Source organism: Macaca thibetana, chromosome 11, assembly GCF_024542745.1.
Source record: "Macaca thibetana thibetana isolate TM-01 chromosome 11, ASM2454274v1, whole genome shotgun sequence".
Classification (NCBI taxonomy): Eukaryota; Metazoa; Chordata; class Mammalia; order Primates; family Cercopithecidae; genus Macaca; species Macaca thibetana.
Genome location: NC_065588.1, coordinates 117,541,934 through 117,555,612, shown reverse-complemented (window position 1 = coordinate 117,555,612; position 13,679 = coordinate 117,541,934). Strand labels below are relative to the sequence as shown.

At 47.7% G+C, this 13,679-nt stretch overlaps 1 protein-coding gene across 2 annotated transcripts in view; it reads right to left on the bottom strand.

The window, feature by feature from the left end:
• Positions 1-13,679, bottom strand: part of P2RX4 (purinergic receptor P2X 4) — a 341,582-nt gene that overhangs the window by 7,467 nt on the left and 320,436 nt on the right. For both annotated transcript variants that reach the window (XM_050748077.1, XM_050748076.1), the window contains 4 exons: positions 9,650-9,797; positions 4,929-5,000; positions 4,746-4,818; positions 3,910-4,006 (listed from right to left, as the gene is read on the bottom strand). In XM_050748077.1, the coding sequence (XP_050604034.1) occupies positions 3,910-4,006; positions 4,746-4,818; positions 4,929-5,000; positions 9,650-9,797 (390 nt within the window). The remainder of the gene's footprint in view (positions 1-3,909; positions 4,007-4,745; positions 4,819-4,928; positions 5,001-9,649; positions 9,798-13,679) is intronic.

Here is a 13,679-nt window from a genome sequence, read left to right as displayed (position 1 = left end):
TTTTTAGAGAAATTGAGATGAAATTTACTAAAACGTAAAATTAGCCATTTTAAAATGGACAATTCTGTGACATTTAGTACATTCATAATGTTGTGCAATCATCACCTCTATCTAGTTCCAAAACGTTTTAGTTTTTGTTTTGTTTTTGAGACAGAGTCTTATTCTGTTGCCCAGGCTGGAGTGCGGTGACATGATCTCGGCTCACTGCAACCTCCGTCTCCCAGGTTCAAGCAATTCTCGTGTCTCAGCCTCCTGAGTGGCTGGGATTACAGGCGTGCACCACGTCGCCTGGCTAATTTTTCTATTTTTAGTAGAGGGGGGTTTCACCATGTTGGACAGGCTGGTTTTGAACTCCTGGCCTCAAGTGATCCACCTGTCTCTGCCTCCCAAAGTGCTGGGATTATAGGCGTGAGCCACTGTGCCTGGCCAATGTTATTTCTTTTATCAGTGTGCACTTAAAAATCATTCTACACTGGATTAGATCTATAACAGTGAGGTCCAATGAAAGTATATTGTGAGGTCAGGTGTGGTGGCTCACCCTGTAATCCCAGCACTTCGGGAGGCTAAGGCAGGTAGGTTGCTTGAGCCCAGAAGTTCAGGACCAGCCTGGGCAACATGGCGAAACCCTGTCTCTACAAAAAATAAGTTAGCTGGGCATGGTGGTGCGTCCCTGTGGTCCCAGCTACACAGGAGGATGAGGCGGGAAGATCACTTGAGTCCAGGAGTTCGAGGCTGCAGTGAGCCATGGTTGTTATCACTGCACTGGGTGACAGAGCAAGATCCTGTCTCAAAACAAAAGTATCTTATGAGACACAACTACAAGCCACACTCCAATTTAAAGTTTCCTAATAGCCACGTTACAAAGTAAAAGAAACAAGTACAATTTTATACAATAACCCAAAATAGCACTTCAACATGTAACCAACATAAAAAATCAATGAGATATTATACATTGTTTTTTTCATAACAAATATTCAGGACCGGGCGCGGTGACTCACGCCTGTAATCCCAGCACTTTGGGAGGTCAAGGCCGGCGGATCATGAGGTCAGGAGATCAAGACCATCCTGGCTAACATGGTGAAACCTGGTCTCTACTAAAAATACAAAAAAGTTAGCTGGGGGCCGGGCGCAGTGGCTCAAGCCTGTAATCCCAGCACTTTGGGAGGCCGAGATGGGTGGATCATGAGGTCAGGAGATCGAGACCATCCTGGCTAACACAGTGAAACCCCGTCTCTACTAAAAAATACAAAAAAATAGCCGGGTGAGGTGGCGGGCGCCTGTAGTCCCAGCTACTCGGGAGGCTGAGGAAGGAGAATGGTGCAAACCCAGAAGGCGGAGCTTGCAGTGAGCTGAGATCCGGCCACTGCACTCCAGCCTGGGCGACAGCGCGAGACTCCGTCTCAAAACAAAACAAAACAAAAGTTAGCTGGGCATGATGGCGGGCGCCTGTAGTCCCAGCTACTTGGGAGGCTGAGGCAGGAGAATGGTGTGAACCCAGAAGGCAGAGCTTGCAGTGAGCAGAGATGGCACCACTGCACTCCAGCCTGGGCGACAGAGTGAGACTCCATCTCAAAAAACAAAATAAAATAAATAAATAAATGTTCAGAATCAGGCTGGGCGCGGTGGCTCACACCTGTAATCCCAGCACTTTGGGAGGTTGAGGCAGGTGGATCACCTGAGGTCAGGAGTTTGAGACCAGCCTGGCCAACATGGTAAAACCCGCTCTCTACTAAAAACACAAAAATGAGCAAGGTGTGGTGGTGGGTGCCTATAATCCCAGCTACTCAGGAGGCGGAGGCAGGAGAATCACTTGAACCTGGGAGCAGAGGTTGCAGTGAGCCGAGATCACGCCACTGTACTCCAGCCTGGACGACAGAGCGAGACTTCGACTCAAAAAAAAGAAAAACAAAAATCCGATCTGATGATGAGTGCACTTCCTATGGGCAGCCCATCTCCTTTTGGACCCAGTCATATTTCAATTTTCAATAGCCACGCGTGGCCAGAGTCTCCCGTGTTGGAGAGCACAGCTCTGTGAGATCCTCTCTGGCTCTAAGATGCCGGGATTCCTTTTCTTTTTCTATGTCCTTCCCTTGCCTTAGCAATCTCTAAATCTGCAGTTCTCAGCCTTTCCTTCCGTCTCAACATACCCAGGATGAGGTTTAGTGGCTTCCTGCTCCCCGGGGCTCATGGAGGCCTCGGTCTGAGCTCTTGGTGAGAAAGGCCCTGGGCTGCACACACTTCTCAAAGCGCTGCCTGGACTCCACCCCACGAAGTACAGCCAATTACAACCAGGAAGAATGTTATTCTAGAGCAACCCTTGAACCTGGCTAGTTTAGTTGATTTTTAAATTTTTATTTATTTATTTATTTAATTTTTATTTTTTGAGACAGAGTCTCTCTCTGTCGCCCAGGCTAGAGTGCAGAAGCGCGATCTCAGCTCACTGAGATCACCGGGATCTCCACTTCCTGGGTTCAAGCGATTCTTCTACCTCAGTCTCCCAAGTAGCTGGGATTACAGACGACCGCCACTATGCCTGGCTAATTTTTGTATTTTTTAGTAGAGACGGGGTTTCTCCATGTTGGGCTGGTCTCAAACTCCTGGCCTCAGATGATCCGCCTGCCTCAGCCTCCCAAAGTGCTAGGATTATAGCATGAGCCACTGCGCCAGGACGAACCTGTCTAGTTTAGTTGTATATATTGTAGCAAATATCTGTTGTTTTCTTCTCAGCATCTGCGCCCAGCTTTTCTGGTAACAGAACCCCAAATGTCCTTTAGAAGCCATATCTCCCCGATGCTTGCCTGTGTCACTTGGGTGGGTCTGACTCTAACCCCAGCTGCAGAGGTGGGCATGTGCCCCAGGCCCAAGCTGATAAGCGAAACCCATGCCCCAGTCACGGAGATGGGTTGAGAGATATGGCCGTTGATGTGATGATGGACAGGTCTAGAATCTCCAGGGACAGCTGGGAAGGGACACTCAGCCTTGGGGGGCTGTAAGTGCAGTGCTGCCTCCTAGGCTATGCTGTGGGTCGGAGGGACGCAGAGCCAGGAGGGGAGACTAGGGTGTTGTCCTTTATCCCTCACTCTGTCGCCCAGGCAGGAGTGCAGTGGCCTCTGTCGCCCAGGAGGGAGTGCAGTGGCACCGTCTCAGCTCAGCAACCACTGCCTCCCCAGTTCAAGAGATTCTTCCGCCTCAGCCTGGCACGAGATTCTCATGGCCATGCTGGATCTTTTTGGTTAGCCGAACAATACACGGACCCCCGGTATGCACGCATGTGTATGTGTGTGTGTGTTTGTGCACGTGTGCTTACGGCACTGAGAACTGTTTCCTGTCAGTTATTTGCAACTGACAGAGTCCTAACATACAAGGAAGTCAGCTGCACCCTTCTCGTGAGTGACAGACACTTGTGGCCCACCTTGCCACTGATGGTCACTGCCTTGTGGTTGAGAGCAGCCATCTTAGGGCAGTCTGACTCCACATAGACACCAGAAACACACAAAAAGCCACAACACACAGGTGTAACTCCTTGACCACCTCTGCTCAAGGCTGACACCCAGAGTTGAAGGTGCTTCCGGCTGGGTATGGTGGCTCCCGCCTGTAATCCTAGCACTTTGGGAGGCCAAGGCAGGTGGATCACTTGAGGTCAGGAGTTCAAGACCAGCCTGGCCGACATGGCAAGACCCTGTCTCTACTAAAAATACAAAAAGTTAGCTGGCGTGGTGGTGGACGCCTATAATCTCATCTACTCGGGAGGCTGAGGCACGGAAAATTGTTTGAACCCGGGAGGCGGAGGTTGTGGTGAGCCAAGATCGCACCACTACACTCCAGCCTGGGGTACAGAGTGACACTGTGTCTCAAAAATAAATAAATAAATAAATAAATAGGCACTTCCTTCCCTAGTGCTGGACTCACTGTGGCACGTGTGTGTCATCCTCCACTGGGCACCAGGCTGCCACCTCACACGTCTTGACGGACCGGTTGAAAGGTACGCATCTGCCTGTTGAGACTCCTACAAGCACAAGGGGGGATCCCACGTCCACAGGGGTCTCTCATTTTCTACCTTTTTGGAGTAGAGAGGGAGAGCCCCATCCAGCCTCCCATGCAGCCAATCTTGAGCTGTGCAAATCTGGGATTTAGACAGTGTCAGCATCCAGGAGTTAGAATTGGAGGAAGACAGTCACCTGTGTGCCAGCCACATCTCAGCCAGGGTGATGCCAAGCTAAAGAATGGGACAAGAGGCTGGGTGCAGTAGCTCATGCCTGTAATCCTAGCACTTTGGGGGGCTGAGGTGGGTGGATCACCTGAGGTCAGGAGTTCAAGACCAGCCTGGCTAACATGGTAAAACCCCATCTCTACAAAAAATACAAAAATTAGCTGGGCGTGGTGGCGGGTGCCTGTAATCCCAGCTATTCGGGAGGCTGAGGCAGGAGAATTGCTTGAACGCGGGAGGTGGAGGTTGCAGTGAGCCTAGATCATGCCACTGCACTCCAGCTTGGGCGATAGAGCAAGACTCTGGCTCAAAAAAAGAAGAAGAAGAAGAGAAAAAACAGAATGGGGCAAGAGCTGGGATGGCTTCTGGGGCTCCATTGACAGCAGTGAATGTAGAGAAGGTTCCAGGACCCCAACCTTGACACCTGGCTCATCCATGGTCATGTGAAGGAACTGGGGGGATTTCTCTATCAGAAAGGCTCCACGGTGGGGGCAATCTGCTCAGGGGCTGCCCTCCCCAGGAGGCTGCAAGCTCGTACCATTACTGTGGGTGCCGGCAGAGCCAGCAGTACAGTTGGCATCTGATTTACACACAGTGGTCACATCTGGAATCTGGAAAAAGAAGGAGTGAAAACAAGGTCCATGTGGCCCAGCCCCACACACAGGCGGACAGGCGTGGAGAGGCACGTGGGGCCTGGGGCTCTTCCCGGGGGGCTTCCTACCTCGGGACACAGGTCCTGGGTCTGGTTCATGGTGAGGATCATGTTGGTCATGACGAAGAGGGAGTTTTCCTGCTGCAGAGGGGAGCACGGGCAAGTCACGCTCAGAGGACTCACCGAGAGCCGAGAAAGGCAGACGTTGACTGAAGAGGACAACTCAAAAACTGACCGCATGGTCTCCCGCTCCCTCCCATCAAAGTTTATCACTGAATGGAAAACAGCGACTCAAACAAGTCCTTGTACATACATCTTCAGCGTAACACTTTTCATAAGAGCCAAAAGGTGGAAACAAGTTGGGCGCGGTGGCTCAAGCCTGTAATCCCAGCACTTTGGGAGGCTGAAGCAGGCGGATCATGAGGTCAGGAGTTCAAGACCAGCCTGGTCAACATAGTGAAACCCTGTCTTTACTAAAAATACAAAAATTAGTCGGGTGTGGTGGTGGGTGCCTGTAGTCCCAACTACTTGGGAGGCTGAGGCAGGAGAATTGCTTGAACCCAGGAGTCGGAGGTTGCAATGAGCTGAGATTGTGACACTGCACTCCAGCCTGGATGACACAACGAGATTGTCCCCCCAAAAAAAAAAAAAAAGGTGGAAACAGCCCAAATGTCTGTCTTAGTCTAGTCACACAATGGAATGTGATTCAGCCATGAATAAAAAGGAATGAAGGGGCCGGGCACGGTGGCTCACACCTGTAATCCCAGTACTTTGGGAGGCTGAGGCAGGCGGATCACCTGAGATCAAGAATTCCAGATCAGCCTGGCCAACATGGTGAAACTTCGTCTCTACTAAACACATACACACACACACAAACACACACACGGAGCCAGGTGTGGTGGTGGGCACCTGTAATCCCAGCTACTCAGGAGGCTGAGCCAGGAGAACCACTGGAATGGAGTTTGCAGTGAGCCGAAACCACGCCAGTGCACTCCAGCCTGGGTGACAGAGTGAGACTTTGTCTCAAAAAATAAAATAATAAAATAAAATAAAGGAATAAAGCACTGACACAGGCTACAACATGGATGAACCCCAAAAACATGATGCTGAGTGAAAGAAGCCAGACACAAAAGCCACATAAGATACGATCACATTGATGTGAAATTTCCAGAACAGTCAAGTCCATAGAGACAAAGCACTTAGGGGTTACCAGGGAGTGAGGGAAGTGGGGAATGGGGAGTGGCCGTGTAATATACGAGGCTTCTCTTTGGGGTGATGGAAATGTTTTGAACTAGATAGAGGTGATGCTTGCACAACACTGTGAATGCACTAAATGTGCTGAAGTTTTTATTTTAAAATGGTTAATTTCTTTCTTATTTATTTATTTGAGATGGAGCCTTGCTGTGTCACCCAGGCTGCAGGGCAGTGGCATGATCTCGGCTCACTGCAATCTCTGCCTCCCGGGTTCAAGCAATTCTCCAGCCTCACCCTCCTGAGTAGCTGGGACTACAGGTGCGTACCACCACACCTGGCTAATTTTTGTATTTTTAGTAGAGATAGGGTTTCACCATGTTGGCCAGGCTGGTCTCAAACTCCTGGCCTCAAGTGATCTACCTGCCTCAGCCTCCCAAAGTGCTAGGATTACGAGCATGAGCCACTGTGCCCGACTTAAAATGGTTAATTTCTGTAAGTGAATTTGACTGCAGTTAAAAAAAAGGGGGGGGGTCTGCAAGGTGAAGCAATGGTTTCTCAATCGAGCTTGACTTATTGAGGGAAAGAGCCAATGAGTGCTAAAAACATTCCCTGCCAACCAGATTATCTCAGAGGAATAAAAACATGAGGCCTCACGGGGCTCAAATCTGGCTGGTTTTCTTTCCTAACTGAAATTATAAACAAAACATTCTAGAGAAGACTCGGTCAGGGTCAGCAAGTGACATTTCTCTTTGAGAAGGTTCTGTTTCCTCCTCATACATATAAAGGTGCCAAATAATTGATTTAGAGTTTCTGGAAAGCAATTTGCTAGGATGAGACTGAAGAATTGCTGACAATGACCTCCTCATCTAAGGAATAAAAGGCAAAGACCCCAAAAGATTCTAGTTGGATCCTCCTCTCATTGGGTGTTGGTATCCATCTATCTAATCTATCTATTATCTATCTATCTATCTCTTTATCTATCTATCTAATCTATCCTATCTATCAAATCTATTCTATATCTATTTTCTATTTATCATCTATCACCTATCTAATCTATCCTATCATCTATCTGTCATCTATCTAATCTATCCTTTCCTTCCGTCTTTCTTTCTCTTTTCTTTCTTTCCTTTTTCTTTCTTTCCTTTCTCTTCTTTCCTTTCCTTTCCTTCCGTTTCCTTCCTTCCTTCCTTCCTTCCTTCCTTCTTTCCTCTATCCTATCATTTATCTATTCTATCTCTCTCTCTCTTGATCTATCCATCCATCCATCCATCCACCACCCATGCAATCAAGATGGGGTCTCACTATATTGCTCCGGCTGGTATTGAACTCCTGGGCTCCGATGATCCTCCTGCCTTGGCCTCCAAAAGTGCTGGGACTACAGGCATGAGCCACTGCACCTGGCTGGGCCCAGGCATTTTAAAAGGAGATGCCCAAAGTTTTCAGCATTTCACACTCCTGAGAAGAACAGTCAGTAGTGGGAGCCATCTTGGGGATCAGGGCAACTTAGAAACCAGTCAGTCTGTAGATATCCCCAACCCCACGTCTGACAAGTGGTAGAAGCTCTAGGAATAGCTGGCATCTTCCAAAGGCCCAGGGCAAACTATGTTGGGAGACAAGGAGAAGGCCACAGGAAGAGGCATGAGGATGTGGCATGAGCTGCAGCTTCTCTCCCGCCACCCTGTCATGTTCCCAGGTGTTCAATGTACAAATATACTCCTTGTTTGGTGTTAGAGAAGGCCACTCCTGAAACTCTCCTGAGTTATACTTGGAACAAATTCGGTATGGTCTACTTTTTGTTTCCTATCTCTCCTTTTTTTCTCCCTCTTTTAGAGTTGGGGTCTTGCTCTGTTGCCCTAGCTGGAGTGCAGTGGCGTGATCACAGTTCACTTCAGCCTCAAACTCCTGGGCTCAAGTGATCCTTCTGCCTCGGCTTCCAAAAGCATTGAGATTACAGGCTTGAACCACCGCATGTGGCCTGTTTCCTATATCTTATCTACTTCAAATTAAGGGGATTTTCAGTCTGGAGATGAGCCAAGGGGCTGCCAATAGATGATTGTGCTCCATCTACGAAGAACACAGACATCGTGAAAGCTCATGAGGAAAGCCCTGGGGAACTCGCACGGCCCCTGCCCAGATCCACCACGGAAGGCTGAGTTGTGGGGTCCTCCTTTCCACCAAGGGACAAAAGCAGGGCTTGTGCCCTTCCTCATCCGCCCAGTAAACACACCGAGCATGACATTCCCAGAGCTCGCCGGGACGAGGCTATGCCTGCACAGACGGCAGCTGTCTCTCTGCTGAGACAGGTGCATGCTAACAGCACTGCCCCCTCCAGCCAACTACAAGTCCCCTGTTCCACTTGATCTTTTTTTTTTTTTTTTTTGAGATAGAGTCTTCCTCTGTCACCAGACTGGAGTGCAGTGGCGTGCTGTCGGCTCACTACAACCTCCACCTCCCAGGTTCAAGTGATTCCACGGCCTCAGCCTCCCTAGTAGCTGGGACTACAGGCACCCGCCACCACACCCAGCTAATTTTTGTATTTTCAGTAGAGACAGGGTTTCACCATGTTGGCCAGGATGGTCTCAATCTCTTGACCTCATGATACACCTGCCTCAGTCTCCCAAAGTGCTGGGATTACAGGCATGAGCCAACGTGCCCAGCCCTTCCACTTGACCTTTATGGCTCATTAGCTCAGTCTCCTCTCTGGGCACCCCATAAGACCCTTCTCTTAAGAAGGCAGGGGGAAGAACACACCTGAAGAAAGAGTTTCTGAAGTTCTTGTTTTCCCTGGCAAGAGCTCTGAGCCAAGAGTTGGCAGCTAATCTATACTGGTTACCCTCGGTCCCTTAGCACATAAGCCATCTGGAGGGCTATGTCAGGGTTTGACTGTGTGGTGCAGAGGCTGTTACCAGGACTAAAGAGTCAATGTTTAACTTAGAGCTTTGCAGATTAACAGCCTGAAGACTAGTGTGCAGCAGTAAACAACATCTTCCCTTCCCTTTGTTCTCCATGGAGTCCTGTGCTGCTGTCTCTGTTTCCTTCTTGTTTGGATTCTGGTCTTTTAATTCTTTTCTTTTCTTTTTTTTTTTTTTTGGTAGAGACAGGGTTTCACCACATTGCCCAGGCTGGTCTCGAACTCCTGGGCTCAAGGGATCTGCCTGCCTTGGCCTCCCAAAGCTCTGGGATTACAGGTGTGAGCTACGGCGCCCGGCCTAAAGTTTTTACACTGTCTGCAAAGATTTACCTTGTGGATTTGGGACAATAATGCAAACCCAAAATGTGGAAAGGTGATATTTCCACTTGAATTTTTATCAGGATTTATGACATTTGTTTTCTCATCTTTCCGGGCCTGAGATAGGCCGAGATGTCCACCTGGAAAGCTTCCTGTCTTTCAGCCTGCCATGCTGAAATACACTCTGTTGGATACACTCTGTGAGATCCTAAGCTGAAAAGATTTTGGCTGCACCACTTTCTTGGACTAAAACAATTATTCTGGGCATCGGTGATGTCAGGACTCAGTCCACGTCAATCATTAATCAAGTGTGCAAAGTCAGTAAAGAGCAAGGTGTCAGTGTTAGAAGACACAGTGGGAGACACACCTGAGCTGGTATCACATAATCCGCCACATCCCAGATCCGGAATCCAAGTTTAGAAGTGTTGGTCACAGCCACGCCCTTGACCTTGGTCGTAACGGAGCTGACCACGGAGTCAGTTTCCTGGTAGCCCTTTTCCCACACAAACACCCACCTATAAAATAAAACAGGTCTCTTAAATTGCCATTAGGATTCAATGGATTTGAACTGATGGGGAACCCTCTGCTGGGCAGTGGCTGGAAGCACGGTGTTGGCTAATTACGTGACTTTCTACAAAGCTACACACCTTCTGGGGGCTCCATCTCCACTTCTGCCAAATGGGGATAGTAGCACCTAAACCACAGTAGCGTCTGTGGGAAACCAATGAGGTGGTGCAGGTAAAGCACTCAGCACACTGACGGCACAGAGAAAACGCTCCATGAATATTGTCTTTATTACATTTGAGCACTCTTTCTTTCTTTTTTTTTTTTTGAGACAAAGTTTTACTCTTGTTGCACAAGCTGGAGTGCAATGGCGCGATCTCGGCTCACTGCAACCTCTGCCTCCAGGGTTCAGGCAATTCTCCTGCCTCAGCCTCCCAAGTAGCTGGGATTACAGGCATGCGCCACCATGCCCGGCTAATTTTCTATTTTTAGTAGAGATGGGGTTTCACCATGTTGGCCAGGCTTGTCTCGAACTCCTGACCTCAGGTGATCCGCCCACCTCAACCTTCCCAAGTGCTGGGATTACAGGCGTGAGTCACCGCGCCCGGCCATTTGAGCACTTTCAATGCCTGTGACCTATGGGAATCACCAAGAGATAACACAAATTATAATAGTTACCACTGGAGTGTTTATAGGCACCAGGCACTGATCTAAGCTCTTTATATGTATTAACTCATTTAATCCTGACCACTTTATGAGGCAGGTATCATTATTATTATTTCCATTTTACAGAGGAGGAAATGGAGACCCAGAAAGGTTAAGTCACTTGCCCAAGGTCACACAGCCAGTGAGTGGCAGAGTCAGGATTTGAATTCAGGCTAGAAGCATCTGAAGCCTTTTCTCTCACCCACTATGCTCTCTACTCTAAGCTCCTCCGACCCACAGCACACAGGCCGCATGCAGCCCAGGACAGCTTTGAATGAAGCCCCAAACAAATTCGTAAACTTTCTTAAAACATCACGAGATTTTTTTTGTGATTAAAAAATTTTTGTTTTTTAGTTCCTCAGCTATTGTTAGTGTTAGTGTATTTTATGTATGCATAGCCCAAGATAATTCTTCTTCTTCCAATGTGGCCCAGGGAAGCCCAAAGATTGGACACCCCTAGGCTACTCTTTCTAAAAAAGAGAATTCTACCCTTTAAGGAACTTTTAAGAGTAGTTTGTAGTTTCTTACTTTTCCCCAAGAATTCTGGTCACATATATGGTTCTCTCCTCTAAAGTGGGAATATGACTACCAGTTTGAACAATTAAAAATCCAAAGGGGCTGGGTACAGTGGCTCATGCCTGTAATCGCAGCACTTTGGGAGGTCAAGAGGGGAAGATCCCTTGTGCCTAAGAGCTTGAGACAAGCCTGGGCAACACAGGGATCTCTATAAAAATAAAAAATTAGCCAGGCATGGTGGCACATGCTTGCAATCCCAGCTACTTGGGAGGCTGAGGTGGGAGGATCACTTGAGCCTAGGAGACGGAGGCTGCAGTGAGCTGTGATGCCACCGCACTCCAGCCTGGGTGACAGAGCAAGACCCTGTCTCAAAAAAACAAAAACAAAAACAAAAAAAAACATCTACAGGCATTAGCTTATAGGGGTTAGGACACACTGGAGGCAGCAGGTCTTGGTTCATGGCTCAGCTCCACCATTCACGAGACATAACTTTGGCCAAGGTGCTTAACCTCATTGTGCCTCAGTTTTCCCCTCTATAATCTGGGAGTGACAGTAGAACTTCACAGGATTGTTGTGAGGGTAAATGAACTAATGTATGTTAAATGTTCACAACAACGTTTGTGAGTCATGGTTGGTCACGGAGCAAGTATTGACACCGTGGAAATTGGCCAGTACTACAAATCAGAACCCCTCCCCTCCGAACTGCTGTTAAACATCTACTAGAGACTATTAGTGTTGTTATTTATAGAATCAGGAAACGCTAGGTTTCTCCTTAAGTCCTAGATGCTGAGACTTCAGAAATTCACTGGTTTTTTTGAGGTCAAGAGTCTGAGACCAGCCTGGCCAACATTGTAAAATCCCGTCTCTACTAAAAATACAAAAAATTAGCTGGATGTGGTGGTGGGTGCCTGTGGTCCCAGATACTCGGGAGGCTGAGGCAGGAGAATCACTTGAACCTGGGAGGTGGAGATTGCAGTGAGCTGAGATCATGCCACTGCACTCCAGCCTGGGCAACAGAGTGAGAATGTCTTTAAAAAAAAAAAAAAAAAAAAAAAAGAAAGAAAGAAAAGAAATGAACGGTTTTGGTTACTTATGAGTGTGTCTGATCAAGCAGTCTCCAAGTTCATTGCCCAGCCTAGAGATGGGCTTTCCCCCTGACAAGTCCAGGGCTTCTAGGAATTCAGCTGCAGTGTAAGCTTCCATTTAATTCCAGTCTGACACACAAAAGCTTGGGGCAGGAAGACTGATGTACTCATCAAGCACAGTGAGTTGCTTAATTTAGAGACACAGGGTTTCATGCCACTCATTATCATGTGATTATTTCCTCATCTCATGATTGTTAACAGAGTTAGATAGATGAGAATTGCGTGTTCGGTCTCTTTGAGGGAGGGTTGCTGTAAGAAGAGACCACAATTTCACCAAGATGAGTTGGATGAAAAAGTTAAGAGACGAGGTTAAAAAAAAAAAAAAGCCTTAATTCAGGTCCTGAGTCAGTTTTGATTATAGCAAGATGGACAAAAGCAAAGCATTTACTGCTTTAAAGATTCTCATGACTGAGATAGTGAATACGTCATAAGCAATCCTACAGAGCTGTGCTGTCCAATAAAAACATAATGCGAGCCACATTTTTTTTTTTTTTTGAGACAGGCTCTCGCTCTGTTGCCCAGGCTGAAGTGCAGTGGCACAATCTCGGTTCATTGCAACCTCCGCTTCCCAGGCTACAGTGATCCTCCCACCTCAGCCTCCCAAGTAGCTGAGTCTACAGGTATGCGCCACTATGCCGAGCTAATTTTTTGTATTTTTGGTAGAGATGGGGTTTTACTATGTTGCCCAGGCTGGTCTCAAATTTCCTAAGCTCAAGGGATCCACCTGCCTCAGCCTCCCAAAGTATTGGGATTACAGGCGTGTGCTACCACAGAGCAAGACCCTGTAATTTAAAAGTTTCTCATAGTTACGTCAAAAAGTAAAAAGAAATAGGAAGAGCCAGGCACGGTGGCTCATGCCTGTAATCCCAGCACTCTGGAAGGCCGAGGCAGACAGATTGCTAGAGCTCAGGAGTTCGAGACCAGCGTGGGCAACATGGAAACCTCATGATTGTAGAAATGAGAAATCTCATCTCTACAAAACAAAACAAAACAATAATTAGCCAGTTGTGGTGGTGTGCACCTGTAGTCCCATAATTCCAGAGGCTGAGATGGTAGAATCACTTGAGCCCGGGAGGTGGAGGTTGCAGTGCACTGCACTCCAGTCTGGGTGACAAAACGAGACCCCATTTAAAAAGAAAAAAAGAGAAAAAAGAAAAGAGACAGGAAAAATGAATTGTAATGATATATTCTGTGTAACCCAATATAGCCAAAATATTTTAACATGTCATCAATAAAAAATGTATTGATGTGACAGTGGTACTCTGTTTTTTTTTGAGACAGCATCTCGCTCTGTTGCCCAGGCTGGAGTGTGGTGGTATGATCACAGCTTTCCGTGGCCTCAACCTCCCAGGCTCAAGCAGTCCTTCTGCCTCAACCTCCCAAATAGGTAGGACTATAGGTGTGTGTACCATGCCAGGCTAATTTTTGTATTTTTTTGTAGAGGCAAGTTCTCACTATGTTGCCCAGGTTTGTCTCAAACTCTTGAGCTCAAGCGATCTTCCCACCTCAGCCTCCCAAAGTACTGTG